Here is a 24,099-nt window from a genome sequence, read left to right on the forward strand (position 1 = left end):
CAGTTAATTTGGTTTTCTGCATGGCCTCTTTTGTGGTTACTCAGTATGAAGAATGTATTAGATATTTCACATGGCATTGGGAGAGGATTAAGATGCTTCAAACCAAGGCGATTTAGTGTGCTGTGGGAGTGTTTACAAAGAGAGTTAGTGGTAAGGGACTGTAAATTCATACCCTAACTTACTGCACACTAACTTTATAAACAAGACTAAAGACAGGCTGAGACTGAAAGCAGTTGGAAAAGCATCTTAAATAAATGTCATTTAAAAGAGGCTCTGTGGGCAAAATCTATAAATTGCATACTGGAGTGTAACAGAGGAATGTGGTGCATTTCCATGCAGACCACAGTTCATTAAGGACACAGAAGCCACAAAGTAAGTATAATTTATACTCAACTCAAAAAAATAAAGGGTTTACAGAAAGCGCTTTTCTGGGGCAGCTGAAATGATAATTCCCAGAAAATGTTCTTCTTCACTGTTAAACCAATGTGGTTACAGTAAGTAGGAACTTAAAGCAGCTTTCTAATGAATAGTGTAATGCCAGCAAACATAGAGACATCAAATTGTTTTCACTGCCTTGCAGGACAAATAGCAAATAATCTAGTAACATCAAGCCTGCGTACAGAACAGAAGATGGTTATGAACTAGGAAGAAACTTGTTGTTTATAGATATGAATAGTAAGCACTCTCTATGAGAAATCATAAGGGGACCTAAAGAGGTAATTTTTGATGCAACTTGTTTTGAGGGAAACAGAACTTATAAAAAACCACCAATCTGCTTTGGCAGAAAATGAAGGCAAAGTAGCTGATGGCAAGTTGTTGCAGATGGTATAAAGCGTATGGGAAGCCCTTTTGCAGCTCTCGTTTTGGGCATGCATGTACCTGATTGATTGCCTGATGGGCAAGCAAATTTATGTCAGCTTCAAGCAGCCCCAAGCCCTCCTTCAAAACATACACATTAGAATCACCAGTGTGCTGGGATATCAGAGCCACTAGAGTATTTGTAACGGCAGTGAACTCTTACTTTTTTATGTCCCAAGAGCATTTTACTCACAACGTGACCTACACTACAAGTGTAGTGGGGCTAGAAAGCAAGTACTCCTAACTGCAACAAAGCCAATTTTCATCAATATGCTTGTTGAGAAAGGTCTTCCTAAGAAACAATATTATAAGTAGTAGTAGTATTGTGATGCAGAATTAGAATGATTTTGTTATAACCTAAATATTCAATAATGCTCTTAACATCTATTAGACTTTGCATGTGAAAAAGAAATCGTAAAATTAATTTAATAATTCAATTCTCAGTCTTTACCCAAAGCATAGCCAAAATTTAGTGCTGTCGAGTATTTTGCAAATTAATATGCCATTCTTCGAGCTTCATGTGCAGCAACAGACGAGATATCTATTTTTCACAGTACACATGAACTGTATCATGAGAGGCTTGTGTAAGTTTAATGGAACCCTTTGCATAGTGTAAGGGCTTACTGTTTGTGTGCTTGATCCTATGGCAGATATACACACTGGGAAGAAGAGAGTAAGCAATCTTTTCTCCCTCAGTGGCTCAACAAGAGAAAAAAGGCTGCAACCCATACCAGAATTTGATAGCTGTACTGAGACAATACGCATTCTCCTATTAGTTGTCTTCAGTCGTTGCAGCTCAGCACTATCTTACTTTGCTTTGTACCAAGCAGAGACAGCTTAGTCTTCACTGCTATAGCAGTACCTGAGAGAAGTAAGTTCTAAGAGTGAAAGTGCTGCAAATGTGAAAAGGAATAAAATTCCAAAGAATAGTGGAAAGTGCTTGCTTTATTTTTGTTCTTGTGCATTCATTTTTAAGGTTTATGCATGAGTAGCTGACTGATTTCTTGTCTCTGAATGAATAAATAAAAGTCAATATTTGTTTTGGGTGAAGAGTTAATGTTAAAGGGGATATCTTGCATTGCTGAAGTACAAAGATCATCCAATCATAGACTGGAAGTAGTCATATGCCTCTACAACCACTCACATTGTGTAAGTTTGTGTGGGTTATGCAATGGTTTATAAAATGCCTATTAGCATAAAATAGCCATAAAATTTGCCATGAAACTATGTGACTCATATGGTGGAATAATATTTCAAACAATACTTTCCATAATATGTAGCTTGATCAGCAGCTGTTGAATGCATAAAATTAATATTTATATTCATGGAATATCTGTGAAAAGGTCAAGTAGGAGACATTTTAATTTATGTTTTCAATTTGTGGCTATATGTTTAGAGTAATAAACCACAGCAACTTTCAAAAATAACAGCAACAATAATATACAATTCTAAAATTTCTGTGGACTATAGATTAAACTAATTTGTTTTTCCTGGGCACCTAAATGCATTTTCTTTCTTTCTTGGTTGTGATCTTTTATGTAGTTACAAAAAGAGATTTTATACTTAATGGCATTATGCTAACAATTTCAAATTAATGGGAACTTCCAGGTTATTTCAAAAGACACATTGCCAAGTACTGCCATCATATTTTTCATAACTTTTTCAAATATAAATACATTTTCAACGGTACAAATATATTTACAATCTGCAAATGTAAATGCAACTTTTCACCCTGACTGAAGGTGCAGCACAGTTGTAATAACATGGCAGTCTGCAACATTAATTTGTTGATTTAAAAAATCCTTTACAAATGTTTTATGTGCTTGTACATTGTATGAAGCCCTAACAAAATTGTTGTGCTTGGTCTCTCAACACGTAGTGTCGTTCAGATGTAACCACAAAGAAACCTCCACACCGATATGACAATGCCTGTCAGAGCATTTGTTATTTCAAGCTGATGCTGCTCATTAGGCAGTGCCAAATAGTTTCTTTTACAAAATCTTTGCTATGAGCACTTTTTTGACTGCTCTACTGTTTGTCTAGCTGCTCGGTTGTGACTACATTTTGATGCCTATGTTCTGTCTTAGGCTGTCTGTGCTCAGATAGATGGACCTGATGGGACATGTGCAGACTTGGTTTAAGGAAATGCAGTTCCATTAATTTTAATGGAATTGAAACTTCTTCCAAGAGGTGTGAATTTGGAAGATTTGTTTTGGAAGAGGAATATGGCATGTGTGTTACTTCAAAGCTGGGCCAGCATGCTGCAGTGACTGGGGGTCTGGGAGAGCCCAACTCCAGAGAAAGGTGACTTTGCTTACGTGGCCATGTTTGTGCAAGGTCACTAACTCCCCTTATGGCCTGTACTGTCAGTGGTGCCTAGAGAGCCAAATAGATACTTTGCAGTTAGCTGAATCACTTTTTAACTGTATTGATGAAATTTCCTGACTGTAGGCAGTGCAAGGACCTGTGGAGCATGTAGATAGGTACACGTAGTTATGTACATTTTTGTGCCTTGATCTGGAGCTGAATTCCACCCACTGCATAGGAATTAACCCAAACTGCATGATAGGCATCTCTTTTTCATGATAGAGCTGTGATTGGTTCATCTGCCTAGGGAAATGATCACCACATTATGGCTGCTGACACACATGAGGCTCATCAGCAGTTCAAGCGAAGCACTGATGCCATGGCTATGTTGGTTCGGACACTGCAGTGTTGTGTGGGTACAAGGTCTGAGGGATGAGGTGCAACCCTGGTTCAGAAGGAAATGCTTCAGCAGGGAAGGATGAGGCTTAGGTGTCCCTGTGTCATCCCAAAAGCTACAACACACACAGCTGGAAGTTTGGCCATATGCCTATTAAGGATGAAGTTCATTCTTGCACAGAAATAACCATAATTTAATTTCCAAGTAGCTTCTCAAAATAAGGTTTGAGAATCCATGCTTTCCTGCTGTGCACGTTTCGTTCCTACTAAAGTGAGAAGGTGTTCAGGGAAAATGTGTAAGTAAACATTTAATGAAATTATTTAGTAAGGCTGAAAACATCAGTGTTTCTAAGATTTGTTTTTCTTAAAATTAAATATGGTCATGCCAATTCTCTCTGGACAAAGAGATAAAGTTTAGGGTTCAAATGTAAGCTAGTCAATCCTGTTTCCACAGCTCTTGCAATGCCAGTAATTGAAGGGCACAGTGGAGTGTAGGATGTCTAACAGATCCTTGTTTTCATCCCCCACTTTGCTTCTGTAGCATTTCTTATAACAGGAACTGGGGACACAGATGAGAAGATCCATACATGCTTCAAAGGCATAAGAAACACTTACCACTCAGAAGTGACAGCTGTGGCTTTTATTCTTCAAACTCTTATTTAAAACAGGTTGTGTTTTCTTAGTGGTTGAATCTTTGTTTGAAGTCTTGAAATTCTTGAAGTGCCCTTTGCCCTCTGCAAACATACACACACAGAGTAAGTCAAGAAAGACTAAAAGTGTTTATTTTGTCAATCTAAGCCTATAGCATGCCCCCATGATTTTCTTACAGCACAAATAATGTAGATTTCTGAAGACTTCATCTTCACTCTGGTGAAGATATAAAGTACCACCTTGAATTAAAAGAAACAGTTCCAGTAAGTTTTTAATACTTTTGTTGTGACAAAGAAAACCTTAACTACATGAATTTACATTTGAAAAATCCATTTGGATTGGAAGAAATGTTTATTTTTGTAGTCCTGCCATGAAGTTTTGATTCCTATATATTGAAACACCACATATGTCAATGTGTCTGTTCAGCTTCCATTTCAGGTATAAGAGAGTATCCATGTGTCACGGTTTTCCATTCTTCATTGGTACAGAAACTACAGCAATTTGTTAAAATTCTGCCCCACACATATAGGGTTATATAATTAAATAGGTCCTCTCCCTCCTCTTCCTCATGGGATATTGCCAAGTGTAACTTGACAGAAGTACAAAATCTTTGAGCTTTCCTTTCATTTTTTAATACTATCAATCCATTTCATTCATGCTTATTACACAAGAATCTCACTGTATTGAATGTCTGTACTAAATAATTTTCAATGGCAGGTAAAAGAAATCATCCTTAGAATAATTTTGTGCTGAAATTCTTTTTTTCCTCAGTATTTAGTGAATGTGTTCCCAGCTACTAATCACACAGGGGCCAAATTTACATTAATAGGTGCAATAAAGTAAATTTATTTCTCTTTCATGTTACTTTCTGGTCTTTATTTCACTAACATTTCTCTTTCATCTGGAATATGTAGGTGAATAGATTTAATTTATAGAGAATTATGATTTACAAAGCACCAAACCATACTGAGAACCCTCTCCTAAAGCCTAGTAAGTTAGGTTTTTCTGTTAATTTACCTGAAACGGTTATGGCTTACAGACTTAGATAACCTTGGACAAGACATATTTCAAATCTGACAGGGTTATCTACTGATATACAACTACTAAGAGCATTTTTGTGCATCTATAATTGCATTACATTTAAAAGCTTCTTCAGCTAAGATGCTGTCTCTACTCTTTCAATCAACACTTTTGTGCAGAAAAAACCTAAACCCAGAAAAAGCACTCTTTTCCATATTGGAATTTGATTCACTTTTGCCTAGTTTAATAAATGCAATATTCACCTGAAAAAAAAGGTATTTTAGCCACTTAGCCAGTGTTCTACATTTTATAATAAATAGGGTGGTATAAAATCCTCATTTAAGAAATTCATCAGTCCGGGAAAACATCACTGTCATCCAACTTGCAGAACATGACCAATGAATAAAATATTCCTAGCAAAATGTATACAGTAAAAGTTCAGAGGATGAAGCACGTGCTAATGCCTCTGTTCAGAGCACTACCTAGTCTCCTGCTACCCAATTTTTTTCTCTTTAAATAATTGAATGTTTTTTATTTGCTTTTTGTGGGCCCACTTGGATATATTCTTTGAGAAGAGAGAACACATCGGCAGTATTTTGAAATTAATGGAATTAGCGGTGAGAAAATAGGAGTATAGTTGTTGGTTTCCCAACATTCCTGAGGAACATTTCACAAGGGAACTGTCATGATGCACGTCAGCAGGTAAAAGTACCATTACCTAATGTCTCCTGAGAAGAAGAAAAAAAAATAATTGTACCACTTTTGAAGGACCATCACTGAAAGATGAATAACCCAGTTGTAGTTCCTCTGAAGGGATTATAACTGGTTGCAATAAGATACAAATGCTTTGGCTGCAACCATGTCATTGAGTCCCATGTTCTTGATGGATAGCATCTTCGATTTTCTTCTCTAAGAGTTTAGGGGGACAATTCCTTCTGGCTGTAATTTGTACCACTTTAAGGATTTTTTTTTTTTTTTTTTTTTTGGACAAGGCTTTAAATTCCATTACAGGAAAAATTATTTTTTTACCTCTCTTTTGTGACTGGTACACATTCAGGCAGGAGATTACATCCCATGTGTGGATACTAACAGCACATACCAGTGGCATGAGGAGGATGCTCTTGTCTACTCTCCTGCTTGTTACTTCTCTTTAGAAAGATTTCAGTTCTCCACCAAGGGACCTGAAAGCTCAACGAATACACTGGCTCTGACAATAATTAACAGTCAAGGAATTTTTTTGCTTTAAATATGAGCATATGTAATTTTTATGACCATTTTCCCTGCCGGCATTTGTGGCCTTTAAAGCCAAAATTGCTGGAGTTTTACATAAGCAGCCTACAAGCCTTGGTTATAGAATTCTCTGTTCTACATGCCTTATCCCTGTGTTTCCTCTGAAAGCTGAAAGGCCTCTTCCTATTGCTTTATGAATCTAAATGTAGATTCTCCATATCTACAAATGTCATAAAATCACTGAGTCACTGGAGATGCCCAAAGGATTAATAATTTAAATAAAACCAATCTGGGCTAACTTGGTGTTTTACAGTCAAAACATGTATTTTCCCCATACTATTTCCCCTTCTGGTGCATAAATAATTCCTTAAGCATTAGTAGAGCTATGCTAATTTATACCAACAGAGGACTTGGTCTCAGAAATCTAATTTAGACGACAACACTGAAGTGCAAGGACTTGCCATTTTTATTTGTATGTAAAGTACCAGGCACTCAACTAGTGTGTGTTGTTAAATTATTTCTAGAAAATAAATTGCCACTTGGAAGGCTTGCTCTTGGGTGAAATTATATCTTTTTGTATGACTTAAAATAGATGGAATGAGTTAATTTGAACAGCTCCTCTTCACTTCCCTAATTTTGTTCTCTCTCCTATGTCCTGTCTCTTGTCTGCTGAGCATGCCTTCTTCACTACATGTGACTGAAATAAATAACATCCTTGGATGGTAGCTTATGTATTTCATTGTAATGTTCCCCTTGTTCTGAAGGGCCTTGGTAAAAAATGAGGTAGTAGGGCATAAAAGTGGTTGGTGTCAGCTGTAGCTCCTGGGGCATCTAAAAGTTGGATGATAAGAAGACTGTTTTAAACCATCAAAGCTCCCTCTTCCTCAGCTGTAATTTTTTTGTTGCACAGCACAGAATTTCACTGTAGGGTTTTTAACTGAATAGTGATGGATTTGACATCAATCACACCTGCACACTGGACACGTAACTGTTAAGGGGGTGCTTCATTTCTGAGGAACCATGCAATTATGACAGCTGATGTATTTCTACTTTCCAAGTCTTATGTTAGTAATTTCATAAGGGCTGTGTTCTGTTTTCAGTGGTCAGTTTTCTCCTCGGCATTAATTGCTGGAGTATTTGCCCGAGTGGCACTTGAGGCACACTTCCATGTAGTCCTGGTCCAGCTCTGATGCTGCCATTCATGCCCATTAACCTTCCCTTCTGACAAAATTAATTTGGAGTCAACAGGACAGGCATGTACATATGTAAATGATGCTAAACATGAGAGAAGGCTGCCTTGTTTGCAAACAGTGAAGAAGAGATGATACTTGCTGAAAGAAGTTGCCGTCTGAAAAAAAACCAAAAATGACAAACAAACAAAAATCTGCAGTAAAAAAACCCTGTATCAGGGTTAAGGCTGGTTACAGTCAATGTAACTGAACTGGAAGGCTTATGTGGCCCGTAAAGACATTAGGGGCACTGGGGAAGCTATGAACTGATTCTATTGCTTACTAGTGTTTGATTCTGTGCCTGTCATTTAATCTTGATATTCATCAGTGCTTACCTGCCTTACTGCCCAGTGGAATATACTGTATTGCATTCTGCTATTCTGTGTAAGTCAGGTCCCTGTAGTGTCTCACATAACACCGTGAGCTGGTTCGTAATTACTGTCATGGTGACCAGGTTATACAGTGAACCCTCACAAAAGGCAACTCTTTGTCTTGAGGAGTCAGTTTTATGTTTAGGTTTTAATATATTGTGGTTCAGATAAATACACCTTTGCACCGTTTTTTGATGTTAGACGAGTCAGTTGCTGAAGACAAGATTCTTTCATGAGTATGTAGAGAGATGAAAACAGTTTGCTTTATTGACAGACTGTATTTAAATTGACTCATCTTTGCACCCTTAACCATAACTTAGTGGAACTTTTCTGACTTCAGATCTCTGCTTCATTTCGAAGGTTTCCAACATTCCGTATTCAAAATATCTATAATTTATAGATATATAACTATTTGTGTGTGAGCATGTCTATTTTCTCAGGACTAAGGCAAAGTTGATTTTTTTCACATTTTTCATGTTAGTATTGGCTATACAAGAGGACTGTGTAAAGGTAATATGAAAAGAGATGAGAACAAAAGACTACTGCTAGCTGTAAGGATCCTGGGGAGGTATTTAATACTATTGCAGCTGTCTGTAGCTTCAGTTTCTAGGCAGCCGGAGGGCTTCTCACACCTGGGGACCTGGCTTGGCCAATCACTGGAAAATAAGAGTGGGGTGTTTGATGAAATGAAATTCCACTAGGAAATGGTGTGATAGTAAAGATCCCTTGCATGGATATTTACAGTCATTGTGTCACCTGCAGGCCCATGCGAAGGTAGGGTCTTGGGGTCTCTGAGCCTTGCAGAAACACGCAGTGTGTGGCAATCTCAGCAGACATTCTTATGCTCTAAATAGATGGAGAACGCATGGCAGAGGGAACAGACAGCAGATGACTTGCCTGCAGTCACTCAGCAGGTTAGTGGCAAGGTTTCTGTTTTGTCCTGAACTAAAAAGCAGATCTGTTTTGTCCTGAACTAAATCTCTGGACAGGAATTTTCCTTTGCAGTTTTTGGGGAGAAAAATAGTCTGAAATCCCAGAAACAAAGTTTGTCAACCATCAACCTACAAACTGCATTCACAGCAACCACAGTATATTTTAAGTCAACAGGTTGTTGTTCAGGTTGTATTAATGCTGTCCTTGGAAGGATGCACTTGTCACAAGGGTGTAATGTGTCCTTATACATCTACATCAAAGCCTTACAAGAAATGAAATGTTTGTTTCATTTGTTAGAATAGCCTTGTGAAATACTACTAAATATTGTTTTTGGAAAATGATTCTGAAGTAGTTGTTCATCACCAGACAGCACTTTCTGGAACGACGCTCACTTTTGTACTGACAGCAGGAGTAAATTTGCCACCTTACTCTTCTCAAAGCCCCTCCTCTCATTCTCTTTATAGTGGAATGATGAAATGTAGGCAGGTAAGAAGAAATCCTTGAGCAAGTGAGAACTGTACTCAGTTCTCATGTGGAGTAAAATCCTCAACAGACCCTTTCGTGACGATGTCTGTTACAGCTGTTTCCCTAGCTCATAACATTAAATTCCACCATGGCCATGAGAAAGATGGTCAGAGGACCACCTGAAATTAGGATTTTGGTCAGGAATTAAATAAATACTTTTTAAAGGGTAATTTTTAAAAAAAATATTTGAGATTTGCAAAACCAAAACAATTTATTTTAGCAAAGTGTAAAGTCTACTTTCCTGTACTACTGCTTTAAATGTTTAAATGACTTTGCAGCCATTGATAATGAGCAGCAGTGACAAAGAGTGTGGCTCCATTCCTGCATCTATGTGTTATCAGTTAAAATCTGATCAGCAGTTGAGGAACAGTATTGGGGCTTGACAAGCCTCTTGATTTTATGCCTCTCTAACGCTACCATGTTCAGTAAAGTAAAACTTGCCTACACTGGAAATCCACTACAGACCTTTGATTCTGCTTTGTCTTCCACTTTGGGCTGTGACCAACTTGCCAAGTGAAAGCAGAAAGGCAATGGTTGATTTTATGAAATGCCCATGTAATACTTTTCTAACAAATAACATAATAAATAACTAAATAAACCCTTTTGTCTATGAGAAGAAAAACACCACTGATCCTGATGTATTTACTTGGACCAGAGCTGATTTCCCTACTTTTATTACTAGCAAGACAAAAGTAGCCATTGGGAGCAAGAGATAGATATGCAAGACTCCGGAAGAAACCAGTATATTAATGAAATGCACTTAGTAGAGAGCCTCTTACAATATCTGTCCCCTCTCCTGTGCCATTGCAGAGCTAAAAGTGATTGATAATAACCTTGCAGTTACTGTACAATTTGCCTACAATTTTTATTCACAGTCATGGCATTGATCTACAGTTAAATGAGATAATTTTTGTGTGCCGTCTTGCCGGTCTGCCAGGAGCAATGTACCAATTGTACCTGTAAAGTCACAAAAAAAAATGAATACCTGCTTGAATCCAGGGCTTAATATAGACATTTTTAGACAGCTACATTATGAAACTGCTGTAAAGAATATTTTTAAGTTTGTAAGAGAAATGTGATGAGGACTATTTAAACCTAGAAATTTCTATCAGTAATACTGCTTTTATCAGCAGAGTATTTTATAGCCTCTTTATAGCCTACTTTCTTCCTTTCACTATATGAATGTTGAAAACCACTTTTTTCTGGGGAAGAAAAAAGAGACTTTGTAACTGCAGTATTACTAGTATTAAGTTCTAAGACATTAGAAGAAGTTTATGCAACATTTACTAAATTAATCTATTGAAATAAACTAGTTTAAAATACAGGATCTTTTCTTTCTGCCCTTTTTTTTTTTCAATCTCAAACATTTGTAGGAGGGATCAAAACTCAAGTTCTTACAAATTTTACTGGAAAATTCCAGTAAAATTCTAGTCCTACTTTGGATTAGAAACCAAGCCTTCAAAGATACAAGTATCTTTCACCTAATTTCTTCTCAAATGTCTTCTTTTACCCAGCTCCCAATGAAATGGGAGTTTACCCAACTCCCAACTTAAAATGAAACTTCTGTGTCACAAAACCACATAGACCACATCCTGCAGAAGTTTGCTAAAACCAGAGCATAGTGATAACTCACTGGCTTTGAACAGCCATACACTGCAAGTGTGGCTTCTTACTCCACCCTGGATGCAGCTCTCACCTGCTCTGAAGCCTCTTTTTGCTATGCCAGTGTAAAATGGGGCCTTGGAAGGGAGCCAGTTACTGTGACAGAGAGGTGTGTTTCCCTGTTGCTAACATGCTGGTTATAGAGATGGCCAAATGGGCAAGGAGGAGTCAGAAGTTGCTGATCCGATAAATTCTGGCTCAGAAGGAGGTATCAGGAATACCCTCAGGTTGCCTGTGACACAGCTTTTTAACTCACAGCATTTTGTTTCCATGAATTCAGTCAAAACTGAATAAGATAAAACTTTAGGCTGCAGAAACAAAATCTTTTCTAACTTCCCAAAGTAATTCAGTAGACTGAGGAAACCAAAGCAGCCCTATGTGATCAAACTCATGACAGTTACACAACTCTTTGTCCTCAGAAGAAACTGAAAAGTGCTTTCTTGTCAGTAGTTTGAAGCATTGCCCACCAAGCGATTATTTATTTGCTCAGAGAACCTTCTATCTATCCGGTGTATATCTGCGTTCATTGTGGCAAAGCCGCCTGAAGATGTATGTGATTGCCTTGACAGCTCAGAATTTAACAGCTGTGTCTGTGCCTGGACATGGGACACAGCAGGACTATCCATGCCAACATCTGTTTAATGCATTGGTCAGCTGCAACGATGCTTAAAAACCTACCAGTGTCGATGTCTTCTTGGGCTTCGTAAATGTAGCGTGGGAATTATTTACTTAATTTTTTTGGTTAGGAAATGCAGATACTTGTCATTTAGAATGTCTTCTGCAGATAGAGTCTTCCAGAAAAATATTAAACAAGTGGTTTAAAAGGTCTGGTTTAGTACATTAAGATGATATGCAAGGTTTAGGCAATATTTCATGAAGTTAGACATATTCTGAACACAAACGAATGTGAACTGGGGAGAAGCAACATCTGCTTTCAGGGCTGCATAATGATTAGTGTCATCTGCAGAGTGGCAGAACAACTGAGGTTTTATCAGGATATCATTAGTTTTTAAGACAAATGCATACTTAGCATGGCTGAAATTTCATGCTTTCCTTTTGAGCTACTACACTCAATGAAGAGTTGTGAGAAAAAAACCTTCGGTGAGATTAATGAAATCCTCATTCTCCTATTTTTAACCCAAGTAAGCCAACCATTATTATATCTGACATATCATTCTATAATGAAGAAATTGTCCCATATCAGAAAGAGACAAACAGTGAAAGGAGAACTATTTGTCAAGCATGCTGTCTGAGTGAGAATAAAATCTGGCTTAAAGTCTAAAAATTACCTAAATATCTAAATGCCTTAAAAAATTTTATTACAGACTTTCCTGAGTCTGACAAAAACAAATCACAGGTGTTGGGTCCTGTAAAATCATGATTCTTTTAATTATTCTTGCAAGGCATCAATATTTACTTGATGAACTGTTCACATCAATCTACCATAGCTGTGGTAAGAACGTTGTCACTGGGAGGCAGACTACTAAGAATCTGCCTGCTCAAGACAGATGACTGGGAACATGACTGCACATGTAAAACAGGCAGTGGCAACCAGTTTGCTGAAATCTGTTTTATTTGAACATGATTTTGTCAGCTTCATCATCAGTGCCAGGGGAGCTTACCAGGAGGCAAGGTGAATGCTGATAATGCCATGCACTGAGAACAAAAGCAAGAGATTGCCTCAGGGGCTGAGACTGAAATAAATCTTTTGGTCCTTCCTGTAAACTTGCAGATTGGTATTCCCCAAGGACTGTGTGAGAACACTAATGATATCATAAAATCAGACCTTATATTCACCATGGGATTCACCCAGGTCTTTTGTCTCAACTGGAATTACTTGCCAGGAGGGAGGGTGGTTTGGGAAGCGGGGCAAGAGGCAGAAGTGGGCACACTGTATTGCACTGCTTCATTTTGATACTGGGAACCAAATGCCTTTGCAAGCCTCCTCTCCCCTCACTTTTTGTTCTCTGCACTGAACTGAGGAAATTCAAAATCTAAAATTCCAACAGAGAGAAACAGACCAAAAAGTCCCCTTTTAATAGTTTTGATAAGTACTTGTAATTTGAAGAGAATTAAAATTCCCAATTTGCCAGAAGTTACAGGATGCAAACATCCTTTCTGATGAGGAAGAATCTAGCTCCTCCCCAGGACATTTTTCAGTATTGCCAACAAGCCAAAAACCCGTGTGATTTGGCCAGGTTTGCTAACCACCGGTGTGCAATTTAACACAGCTGCGAGAGAATTCGGAGTGTCAGAGCCTTGAAATTATGTCAGAGAATAAAAAACAAAGAGTGAAGTGAAAAATGGGGCAGAAACATTTCTTTCTGCTAAAACAGACTACCTTCTAGTGGGCAAGCTGAAATATTTATATACTCATACCTCTGTCTACGTTTATATGTCTATACAAGTGTGAGAAGGCAAAATTCTTGAAGGGATCCAAATGTTGCAGAAATACCTGTTAGAATAGAAATGTATTTTACTAATAAAATAACCCATTTTTCTTTTCACTCCTGCTGTTACATTCCACACTGTGGCCTGGAAACCAGATGATTTTGGAAAACAAGAAAGAAGCCTGATGCTGAATTCAGCCATGACTGAATAAATCCAGAATAATGCTTCCAAACTGCAGGGACTGACTTCAGATTTACACCCGGTTTCTGAGATCCGAATCTGGTCCGAAGTATTTAACTCCTACCAATGCAATGTCCTGCTGCTTTCCTGAGGCTGCTGTCTGCCACGCACAGAGTTTTCTGCCATGCAGTAAGAGCAAGCACAGTGTGAGCTCTGCAGCTGGACTTGCAGACTCATGCTAGGAAGGACAGCACAGCAGTAAGAACTTGAAAACAGCTTATTTTAAAAATCTTGCCAGCACCTCCCCCTCTCCCCTCTGCAGGGCCACAATTAGAGGAAATGGGGCAGGGTACATTCAGATCAAGGGGAGCCAGAATGAGGCTGGAAGTGTAACAGGAGTTCAAGGGGACACTGGACAAATACTTGGAAGAGAGACTCTTTCAGGGTTACTAATAGACAAACCACGTCAAACTCAGGAAATTCCCCTGAGCTGAAAATAGTAAGAGGCTGAGAGTGTATTTGGAGGTAGCAAGCAGATTGCATTGCTCTGTCCTTACTCTTCTTTGTGTCTGCTTAGAGCAATGACGAAGAAGTACTAAGTGAGATGCATTTGACCTGGAACAGTGTGGCTGTTATTTCATTTTTTAGAGACAGAGCAGATCTGAGGGCTGATGCGGAGACAGCTGGGGGAACGGTGCAGTGAGGGGCGCCTCGTTTGAGGTTTTGTGTCAGGAATTACAGGAAATTTTGCTCTTTTCATTTGGTTTCAATTCAAATTTTCCCCACAGAAAACTGCACTTAGGTTTGCATCAGCTTCAGCATTCACATTTCCTTCTGTTGAGTAGATTCCATCTGCAGTTTGGCATACCTGCAGATAATTAGCTCTCTGTTGTAATTATATTTCCAGTTAATGCCCCATTAAAGATAAATGAGAAGACTTCACATCTTCTGCTTAAGTGGTGATTTCACAAAATGCAACATTGCATAGCCTTTGAACAAACAAGCACTTCCATTTGTCAAGGTAAGATGTATTTGTGATGCAGAAGCAGATCTTAATAATTTACATCTTCAGATGTTCACTATTTTTCTTCCAAGAACTTCAGTGATCGGTGGGTGAGTAGCCCAGAAGAGCAAAGCCTGCCTTGGGGATAAGGCATCTGACTCAGCATCAAAAACCAGGGTCCTTTTCTTGCTTCCTTTCATGGTTGCCTTCTCACACCGTGAGTGCCATAGAAACCAGGATTTTCACAGGTTGCTGCTAACTAACTGTGTTTCATTGCCCAATCTGAGAAAGCCCAGGCCTAATTTCTGCAGCTGAGCACCCTCAAGCATGGCTGTAATTGCTGGCCAGGGCAGGCAGGCAGTGCTGCTAGCAGCGAGGGCAGGGTGGTGAAGAGTCAGGATGCATGGAAAGGTGGCAGCTGTGGACACCTCCTTGGTTCCTACCCACTTTTTGAAGGTATGTGGAAAAGAGCACATTTCAATTTGCCAGCAAGTAAAATGCAGAAAACAATACCTCCCTTTCACTGCACAGAGGATTGAATAAAGAAAGTGCTGTTTAAGGCTAAGTACTCAGAAAAAAACAGGCCTTAAGATAAAGACATATCTACAAAACTATATGTAATGCTAACATCATATACGTTACAGCAAAGATGAAAAAACTGTTCTCTGCTTTGAGACTCTGGGGATCAAGCACTCTCCCTTGATGTGCTTAGCAAGGAGGGGAGAGGGAAGAGATGGAGCTGAGAGGGCATGATGCCGTTCTGTATTTTGCATTTGAACTATTGCTAACCAAGATTTTATTTTTTTATTTGTAACATTAATAGCTGAAGGTACAAGCCTGGTGATTTTGTGCTGGCTAATTCAGCATTGTTTCATCCCAGGCACCTCAAGGGTGCCCAACATAATTTTCTGTTCTCTTTTGCTTGTACACACACAGAGCAGGAGAAAAATGTCTGGGAAAAGAAGCTGGCAGCTCTGGTTACCCATTGATATAAAAGACCCTTTGGTAGCAAAACCTCATTTTAAAGTCTCTTGAGACATATTGTGTACTATTCTGGGACAGATTTTGGAAAAGAAAAAGATCTCATTCAACAATAAATGATTAAATGAGTACTGTGAGCAGTGAATGAGTACATGAAAGTTTTTGGATTAAGAACAAAAAACTTTGGGCTCTGAATTTCTGGAGCAAGCAAAGGATTTTAGTAGAATATAATAGCAGTACACTCTTGCATGGCTTTTATTGGTAGCATAATGCAACTTCTTTTGTCTCAATCAGCTGTAGAAAATTTACCTGAAGTGTGGGAACTGTCAGTGAAGAGTAGCAGTATTTAGTTACCTCCTTAAAGCCCTCATGAAATTTCCTTGAAAAGCATTTACTGTGCACATTCAAAAGCTCTTCTTTAAAGGTCATCCTGTTGGCTTGATCCTTTTTTTTCTCCGGTTTGCTACTCCCTCCAAATTATTAAACCTCAGCCTGTTTAATTATCAGATTTTAACATTTCACCACATGTCACTACTCCAGGAAATCACCAAGACCTATCAAGAATATTTTCTTTTTACCTCATCCCAGCTACAACTGTGAAATTTGTCATGCTTGTGCTTTCGAATAGGGGGGAAAGGAGTGGAGCAGCAGGAGAAATTTTTGCCAGAGGAGAGTTGGCATGCTGAGGTTGTACCTATTGTTGTACCGTTGGATTGTAAACTCTTGCAAACCCGTATTCCACGGATAACGTGGGGGACACGGCCATCTAGTGGTACTGGGCCCTCCGCCCCAGCCAAGACCCCTGGTGCCGAGCAGCTCCCTCTCTGCAGGCAGGAATCTCCTTGCTTTCGCCGTTTAGTCTTTTTCACTCCGGGTGTCATCAGAATATTTGTTCAAGCTCCCCGATAAACTGCGTGTCGGGAAAAACTCAGACTGCTCCGCCTGCTGCTGATTTCTCCAAGTGCTTTAGTTTGATATGTTATTTGCTTTTATTTTTTTGTAGAAATTAATATAGCTAGAATGTGACTTTCTGCTCTGCTTTGTTTTTTACAAGCGGATATTCTTGTTCAAGCTCTGAACAAGGATTAACTAATTCTGTCCCTACTGTTAGCAGGATACTACTTTTTAAATACATTGTTTGAACCACAAGAATGAGCCTACAGCGCATCTGCCTGTGGTGGCCATTACATAGCCACCCCCTTTTTAATCCTTGGGAAAATCCACACTACTGATACTGAAAGTCAAATTAATTGTGATATTGTAGGCATGTACGGAAAGTACCTAGTGAGGGAGAAACCTGTTACGAGCTTGAACCTTGATCAAAAAAACTTAATTTGATCAGATGTTTCATGTCCCTTTTAGGCAGAGAACTCACAAACCAATGTAATTTTGTTCCTGTCTTTGAAACCATACAATCTTGACTCCTTCTTTGGCAAAAATAGTTCATCTGTAGTTTATAGTACCTTATGAGTTCTGCAGGAAAATAATAATTCTCCAAAGTGCTCCCATCCTGTATGTTGATGAGGCTAAATGAGGATCCTCTTTATTGCCCACGGCCTTTCCAAAGCATCTTCTAACTAGCTCTTTTCCTTTTCCACACTCCAATGGACTGTGGAAAATGAAGGCTTGATATCTTGTACTGGAATCGGTGCAATAGGGAAGACTGTTAAAATTCCTTACTACAAAATCATAGACCTTTGTCAGTACCCTTAACTATGGGTACACTGTGCCCTTGCAAAAATTACCTTGATGTGCAAGATAAGTTGGTTTGCCAGTAGATCATACAAGAAGGCTACCTTGGGATACATATGAGTAATAATCTAAGGGTGATTGTTTCCTTTCAAGTGGAATAAATCAGTCCTAACTGCCTTGCCATAATAATGCAAATTTCCTGAGAGGTGTCAGCAGTTTCCATGTGTGCGTTCCCACTATTTGTATTTGTTTCCCATCTGTGAGGTGGAAGTACCCATTTCTACTTCTAGTCATACAGTGGGTGAAATTTTGACTAGCAATGGTGTAAATCTGACCGACTCTGACCAATAGTTACTCCAGAATGTAGTTACTCTAGCTTATGCACTTGCAAACCAGAAAATTATTCAGGTCTGTGTTTTAGGATGGTCTAAGGCTCTGATTGTGATAGCGTCTACCCTGGTTCTGTACTGATACAGTATGGGAACCAAAACCTGTGATTCTTCTCTGATTCACTGCACTTCCAAGCTGTCCGTGAAGAAAGTCATGCAGATATAATGAGGGTTGGAGAAAAATTACATAGGTAGGTTGTCATTCTGTAAGTTGCTCTGAAATTCATGAAGTCTTCTCTATAAATCAACAGCTATGAATACCCTATCTCACTTAGACTGATATGTCTCTCTCTACTCCTCTCGTATTTTTCAAATATTAAAAGATAAAGATTCACTCAGCCTGATATGGGCTTCCTCATGAATACAGTGCTGTGTGGCTCTCTTACACAATCTTAATTTGTAGCTTGTGGGGATAAATTGTCTTTTTTCTCTGGAAACAGTGAAATGTGTTTGGACTGCAAAATCATTCGTTACACTTTCATTCTACATATAGAGCTTTTTTTTCTGATGGAAGGGTGCATGCAGCAATTAAGCATTTTACAGAGAAATATACCTGTACAGTATATGCGAAAGCAAAGATATATATCTAGAGCTTTGGCCTGGGTTTCTAAAAGCAGCAAAGAGTGCCACTCCAAGCTGTCTTTAAAGATTGCAGTAAAAGGTTTATGATCTGTATGTACTAGCATGGGTGACTCATAATAAATGTACTCCAAAGGTATAGTGCCATGTCCAGCACTGATTGCTCCTACAAATGAGTGCTCCTCTTCACTAGAGTAATTTGTAATCATATAACAGCTTGACTTTCTGTCTGGAAAGCATAGTTTTGTCAGATTGATTTATGCCACTACACCTCTCACAGCATTTTCAGAGACTATGACAGCTGTTGGTTTCATATTTACTCCCACATTTTTCTGTATTTTAAACAAATGTTGTTTCTCCTTTTTTACTCTGAATGTTCTAGATGCTGTTGAGGCTTTCTTTCCTTAAGAAAAAAATAAAAAAAGAAAAGAAAAAAGAAGAAAAGCAACCAAAATACTAATGTATATTATGAACACATGTATTATATTGTTTTTTTGTAAACAGAATTAACAGCTTTTTTGGTTTTTTTTTTTCTTGCTTCCTTTAAGAGCTTCTCTTTCTGCTGTTCTATCTCAGAGGTTACACTAGTTTTGCTGGGCACCTCCAAAGGTTTTGTTCTGTTTTGGTTTGGTTTTTTTATTATAAGAACTCTTTTGCTATATTCTTGGCTTCGTGAATAGTTGTGACCAAATCCTGCTGTCTGAAGTATGTGTGGTATATAGACTGCCTTTAGTAGTTTTGGTTGTATCTTGTAAAGAAGCAGGAATTTCAGGAGCTTGTGCATCATCGATTACAGTTTGGCATCTGTAACAGGAAAGATAAAATAGACCAGAAACTCTTCAGCCTGAAGAAGGGGTGCTGAGGAATAAGAGTAAAAACCTGAATGCAGGGTGAAAATTAATAGAGAAGGATTACAACGGCAGCATGAAATCATAAGGTAGAGCAGTAAAAAGAACAACTAACAAACAAAAACTCAAAGGAAATTTTACACAATGCAGAACTAGACTCTGTAACTCATTGCCATGTGATGTTGATAACGAAAATGTAAATGACTTCAAAAAGCATTTAGACCCAGTAATGAAAGACATATTCACAGAGAGACAACTGCTAGTAGCCCAAATTTTTGCAGTCAGAGGAGAACACACCTTGGAGCTGTGGGAAGGGGATACTAGCATATGCTTAAATTACAGGGGAAATTGGTATTTTTGGAACAGGTTTTGTGTAACTGGGGCTGTAGATAGACAAAGTGTTACTATTTGTGCAGTGACACTGGTAAGAACAAGAACTGCTGTCAGGTTTTAACTGCTTCTGAAGCAGACAAGTGGAGGGAAACCTTGCTTGCAGAAAAGAGCTCGCTCTCACACACATGAATGTAGTGCGTAAGCTCTTCAGGTAATCAAGGAAAATTAACTCAAACTGTTCACTCTGAAACTCAGTTTGCTACTGCAGCATTTTCAGTTCATGCATCTTCAATAAACTCTGCACTCACATACATACGCAGAACGCTGAAACTTCTGTTCTTACTAACGTGATGCATTTCCAGCCCTTCTCACCTTAGCTTTCACACTTTTTTGTATCCTGTTCAGTATAAGACCTCCTATTTCCTGAGAGGAACTGGGCAAACTTAGGCTACCTGACCTTTATGGCTTTGTGCTTTGTCTTCTGAGTTGTTTCTGGGCAATAAGTGAAAGTAGAGATGTAATGGGCAGTGCTTAGCCATTGGGGTAAAATTTTTAGTTCACGCACCTCTAGCTGTTGGTTGGAATTTCCAAATGCTGAGATTTGGGGTTTCCTTGTGGGTAATCTGTTATAACAAATGACTATAGTTCAGATCATGAGTTTTTAACTGAATTAGTGTTTCTTCTGGCAGTAACAGTGCTGAAGACCATGGCTGACATCCTGACTTCTTTAAATTAGTGGAACAACAACTCCATGTAGACAGAAACCCTATACTGCTAAGCCTTCCTCATATTTGGAAGACTGCTGTAAGAGTTCACTCTTGTATAGGTTAAAAAAGCATCTTATCTCTGTTGGTCTCTAGCATAATTGTTATCTATAATGCTATTAAGAATGTTCAAGTGATATCAGACTTCAGCATATAGTGAAGTGACAATTCAGCTTCCGTAATCTGTTTGGGTTTAAATATTGATTTCTGCATCTTTTAATTTGTTTGCAAGGTGCTCCAGGTAACCATTGTATTACAGTGTGTGGTCTTGCTGATAACTGATGAGATTAGCATAAATTTCAGCTACATTCTTCTCAATGAGGAGAATCTTCCTGTTTTGATACCAAGGCTTGTTTTTAGTTAGTTAAGGCAATGCAAAATAAATAATCTCAACATACTGATTTATTATATCACTTGCTAGGATTTTGGAAAAAATCCCTTACTGTGAGGGTGCTGAGGCGCTGGCACAGGTTGCCCAGAGAAGCTGTGGCTGCCCCATCCCTGGCAGTGTTCAAGGACAGTTTGGATGGGGCCTTGAGCAACCTGGTCGAGTGGAAGGTGTCCCTGCCCATGGTAGGGAGCTTGGAACTATGTGATCTTTAAGGTCCCTTCAAACCCAAACCATTCTATGATTCTATGAAATAAGGAGCCGACCAGAAAATAAGAGAATGATTTAAAAAAAATAAAAAAAGTTTTTTATGTCTACTATTTAAATTAAGATCTCCTTGTTACCTGAAAGTTAACTTTTAAGTGAAAGCTTTCTACGTGATAAGTATGCCTAATAACTTGAACACAGGAAGAATCTCAGTAATGTTTCCAGGCCTTCCAAAATCTTTCATTTGTCATAAACAGGAATGACTGATAGTGAGGATAGGACAAGTGACAGCTTTGAAAAATGATTATTCAAGCATGTATTTTCCCTGAGCAAAAGGTGAATGTTTCTTGATAACTACCTGTAAAGCATATGTTCATATTCTCAGGCCAGACTGCCAACAAACACGTACTGCATACAGGCATGTTTAGGTGCAGATGATTGAGAAAAGAACTGGAGATGAAAGAAAGGCCATGCTGTGCTGGTGAAAGAAAGGCAAAGGTCCTGCAACCTCAGTGACACCATTCCACAACACACCAGCTGAACATCATCCTAGTTTGAACAGTGACTTTTTCATTGGGTTATTTTAATTCTCAGCTGTGAAGAACTTCTTCTGACATTTTTCATCCCTATTTCTTTTTGTAAAAATTGCTGAGGTTTTTGTGAATTACATCATTGCTTAAAGCTTTGCTTGACCTCAGAGGCTCTTTTGCAATCAAGGAGAGCACTAGCCAGCATTGTACAGCCTGTGCTGTGCAAACACGCATTGAATACTGTAATTCAGTCAACTCCTGCAGATTGAGCTTGCAGTGTTTATTTTAGAAAATGGAGAAAACTACCATAGATTCCTCTAACTGAAAAATGAGAGTCTTTCACTTATGTTACATTGTGATCCACCCACTGAGGAAAATTGTCTATATATTTTACAGATTTTGCCCTTATCTGTTATTATTAATATACTCTCACAAACTTTTTATTTCAATTACCAGTGATTTTCTTGTTGCTAGCTGATTTTTTTTTTTTCTGTTTTTAAAGGGCAGTTTGTCATAAAATGTGGGCTCATGTTTTGCTTTTGCAAACTGTGGGTTGATTCTCAAAAGATGCTATTACTGTGTAGCTACTGTCAATTTTACCAACATGACCTTCTCTCTCTGAATAGGATGGGCTTTGTCATTGCTGAGGAAAAGATACATTTTATTTTTCACGGAAAATCTATACTGATTATTTTTTAAAATACATACTCTCTGATATAATGATTACAATTGGACTGTATCTACATTGCAGCTACTGTACAGCTTCTCTAAAGATAGATTTTTGACACTTTAAATTGACTCTTATTTACGCAGATGAAAAATATGTATTTGACTGAAAGTATTTATGACATAAATACCTCAGAATTAAAAAAAACCCAAACCAACAACCAACAAACCAAACACAGAATTATGGAAATGTATGTATCAAGCCTGAATTTCAAGAGGTGCAAGAATTGCAGCCATATAACTCACTTCCTGCAATGTATTAACATTATAATTAATCATCACCTCATAATTGTCTGTTCCTATCATATAACTATACTCACTATGCTATGAATGCTACTGGATAAATGTAATTGAAATGTCAGACTTTATATGGATTTCTGATGTAATGTGGAACAGAACTCATTAAATGGATAATCGATACAGTAAAAATAGTTAATTGGAAAGAAATCTGCATCAACCAAAAGGGATACATAAATCTCCCTCCTTGTGTTTGCATAACTCCATATACGCCAAAAAAGAAAAGAAAGGCTGGAGATAAGTTTTAAAGGTAATTTCTTCACCTAGGGTGCCTGCTTTCTGGTCATGTTGTTTTGTGATGTACGTGCCTCAAAGACAAGCATTGTGTTAAACGCGATTGATGTCTTTGACAAACAGAAGATATGTGGTTAAAATTCATAGAAGTAACCCAAAGAATGTTCCTTTTGTGTGTCACATCTCTGAAAGCATTCAGTTTGGAGTAACAGTTTACATGTAAAGTCAATGTGCTCTTCTATGTAATTTCAGAATTTCTGTGTAGACACCACCAAGAACTTGTGCTCAAATCAAGCTGCTGATGTTTCGGAATTACAAGTTAGTTGTCAAAATGATTTGGTGCATCATAACAATAAGAAGGACATGACTGGGAATGCTACATTAGTGGAAACCAGTGTGACTAAAGGTCAGTTATGCTTTATTATTTGAGTTATTAATATAACAAAGCTTAAACCTAGCACTGATAAATAATTTACATACAGAATTATCTTGCATGATTTCACTTGGAATATGTGGCTTCGTCAAAAGAAGTGAAAAGTGGACATTTCTGTTCTTCCTCCATAAATGCCATAAGGCAAATTCATCCAAGCTCTCAACAGCAGCATGGTATTAAACTCTGTTTGACACTGCAGCATGAATATTCAGTAGTTTTTAGGAACAGATGTGTGGAAAAGATGCGCTTTCTTTTTGCTTTAGGATGATGTTTACACATAATCTGTTGTTAAAAACACTTATTCCAACAGGTTTTAAAGATGAGCAAACAATTTACGTTAAAGATATCAAGATGTCTTCACATTTTTGTATTTTGAAGAAAAAAAAATTGAGCAAATTATTTGACTGATAATTGAGTTTAAAGTCACTGTTTGCTTGAATTTCCCAAGCATTTTCAGTAGCTGGTTAGTTTTCCTAGTTATCTTTCAAGTTTTTCCCCTTTGAGAAAGAAACGTACTGAAGTTGAGAAACTGGATGGTAAGAGGACAAATTCAAAAGACTTTGCAGTATATATAGAAAATAAATTTGATTTAATTAGTCTGTCAGTCACAGGTTATATCTGAAATATGAACACATCACATTAATTACAACACTGAAATATTTGGAAGACTAAAGCACAAATGCTCATTCTCACAGTATTTGTTAACTGATAACTGATATCACGACTGGACTTCCCATAAAGTTTCTCTTTACTGTCTTGTCATTTAGCATGTAAGACTCCTAAAAAGGACTGTCTATTTGAAACTACTCATATTGGCACTACCAAATGCGACATAAACAGCTTTTATAATGAATTAGTGTAGCATGTTGAATATTCACTAATCCTTACTGCTGTAGAAGTTGACTGTTTGCAGGCTGGTTTTTGAAAGGTATTTTGCTATCT

General features: G+C 38.0%; 1 protein-coding gene across 1 annotated transcript in view; it reads left to right on the top strand.

The window, feature by feature from the left end:
* The window catches only part of THEMIS (thymocyte selection associated), a 68,341-nt gene that overhangs the window by 37,750 nt on the left and 6,492 nt on the right, over window positions 1-24,099 (top strand). Inside the window, exon 5 of the mRNA XM_030490827.1 lies at window positions 22,977-23,130. Within this exon, the coding sequence (XP_030346687.1) occupies window positions 22,977-23,130 (154 nt within the window). The remainder of the gene's footprint in view (window positions 1-22,976; window positions 23,131-24,099) is intronic.

This window comes from Strigops habroptila, chromosome 6 (genome assembly GCF_004027225.2).
Source record: "Strigops habroptila isolate Jane chromosome 6, bStrHab1.2.pri, whole genome shotgun sequence".
NCBI classification, from domain to species: domain Eukaryota; kingdom Metazoa; phylum Chordata; class Aves; order Psittaciformes; family Psittacidae; genus Strigops; species Strigops habroptila.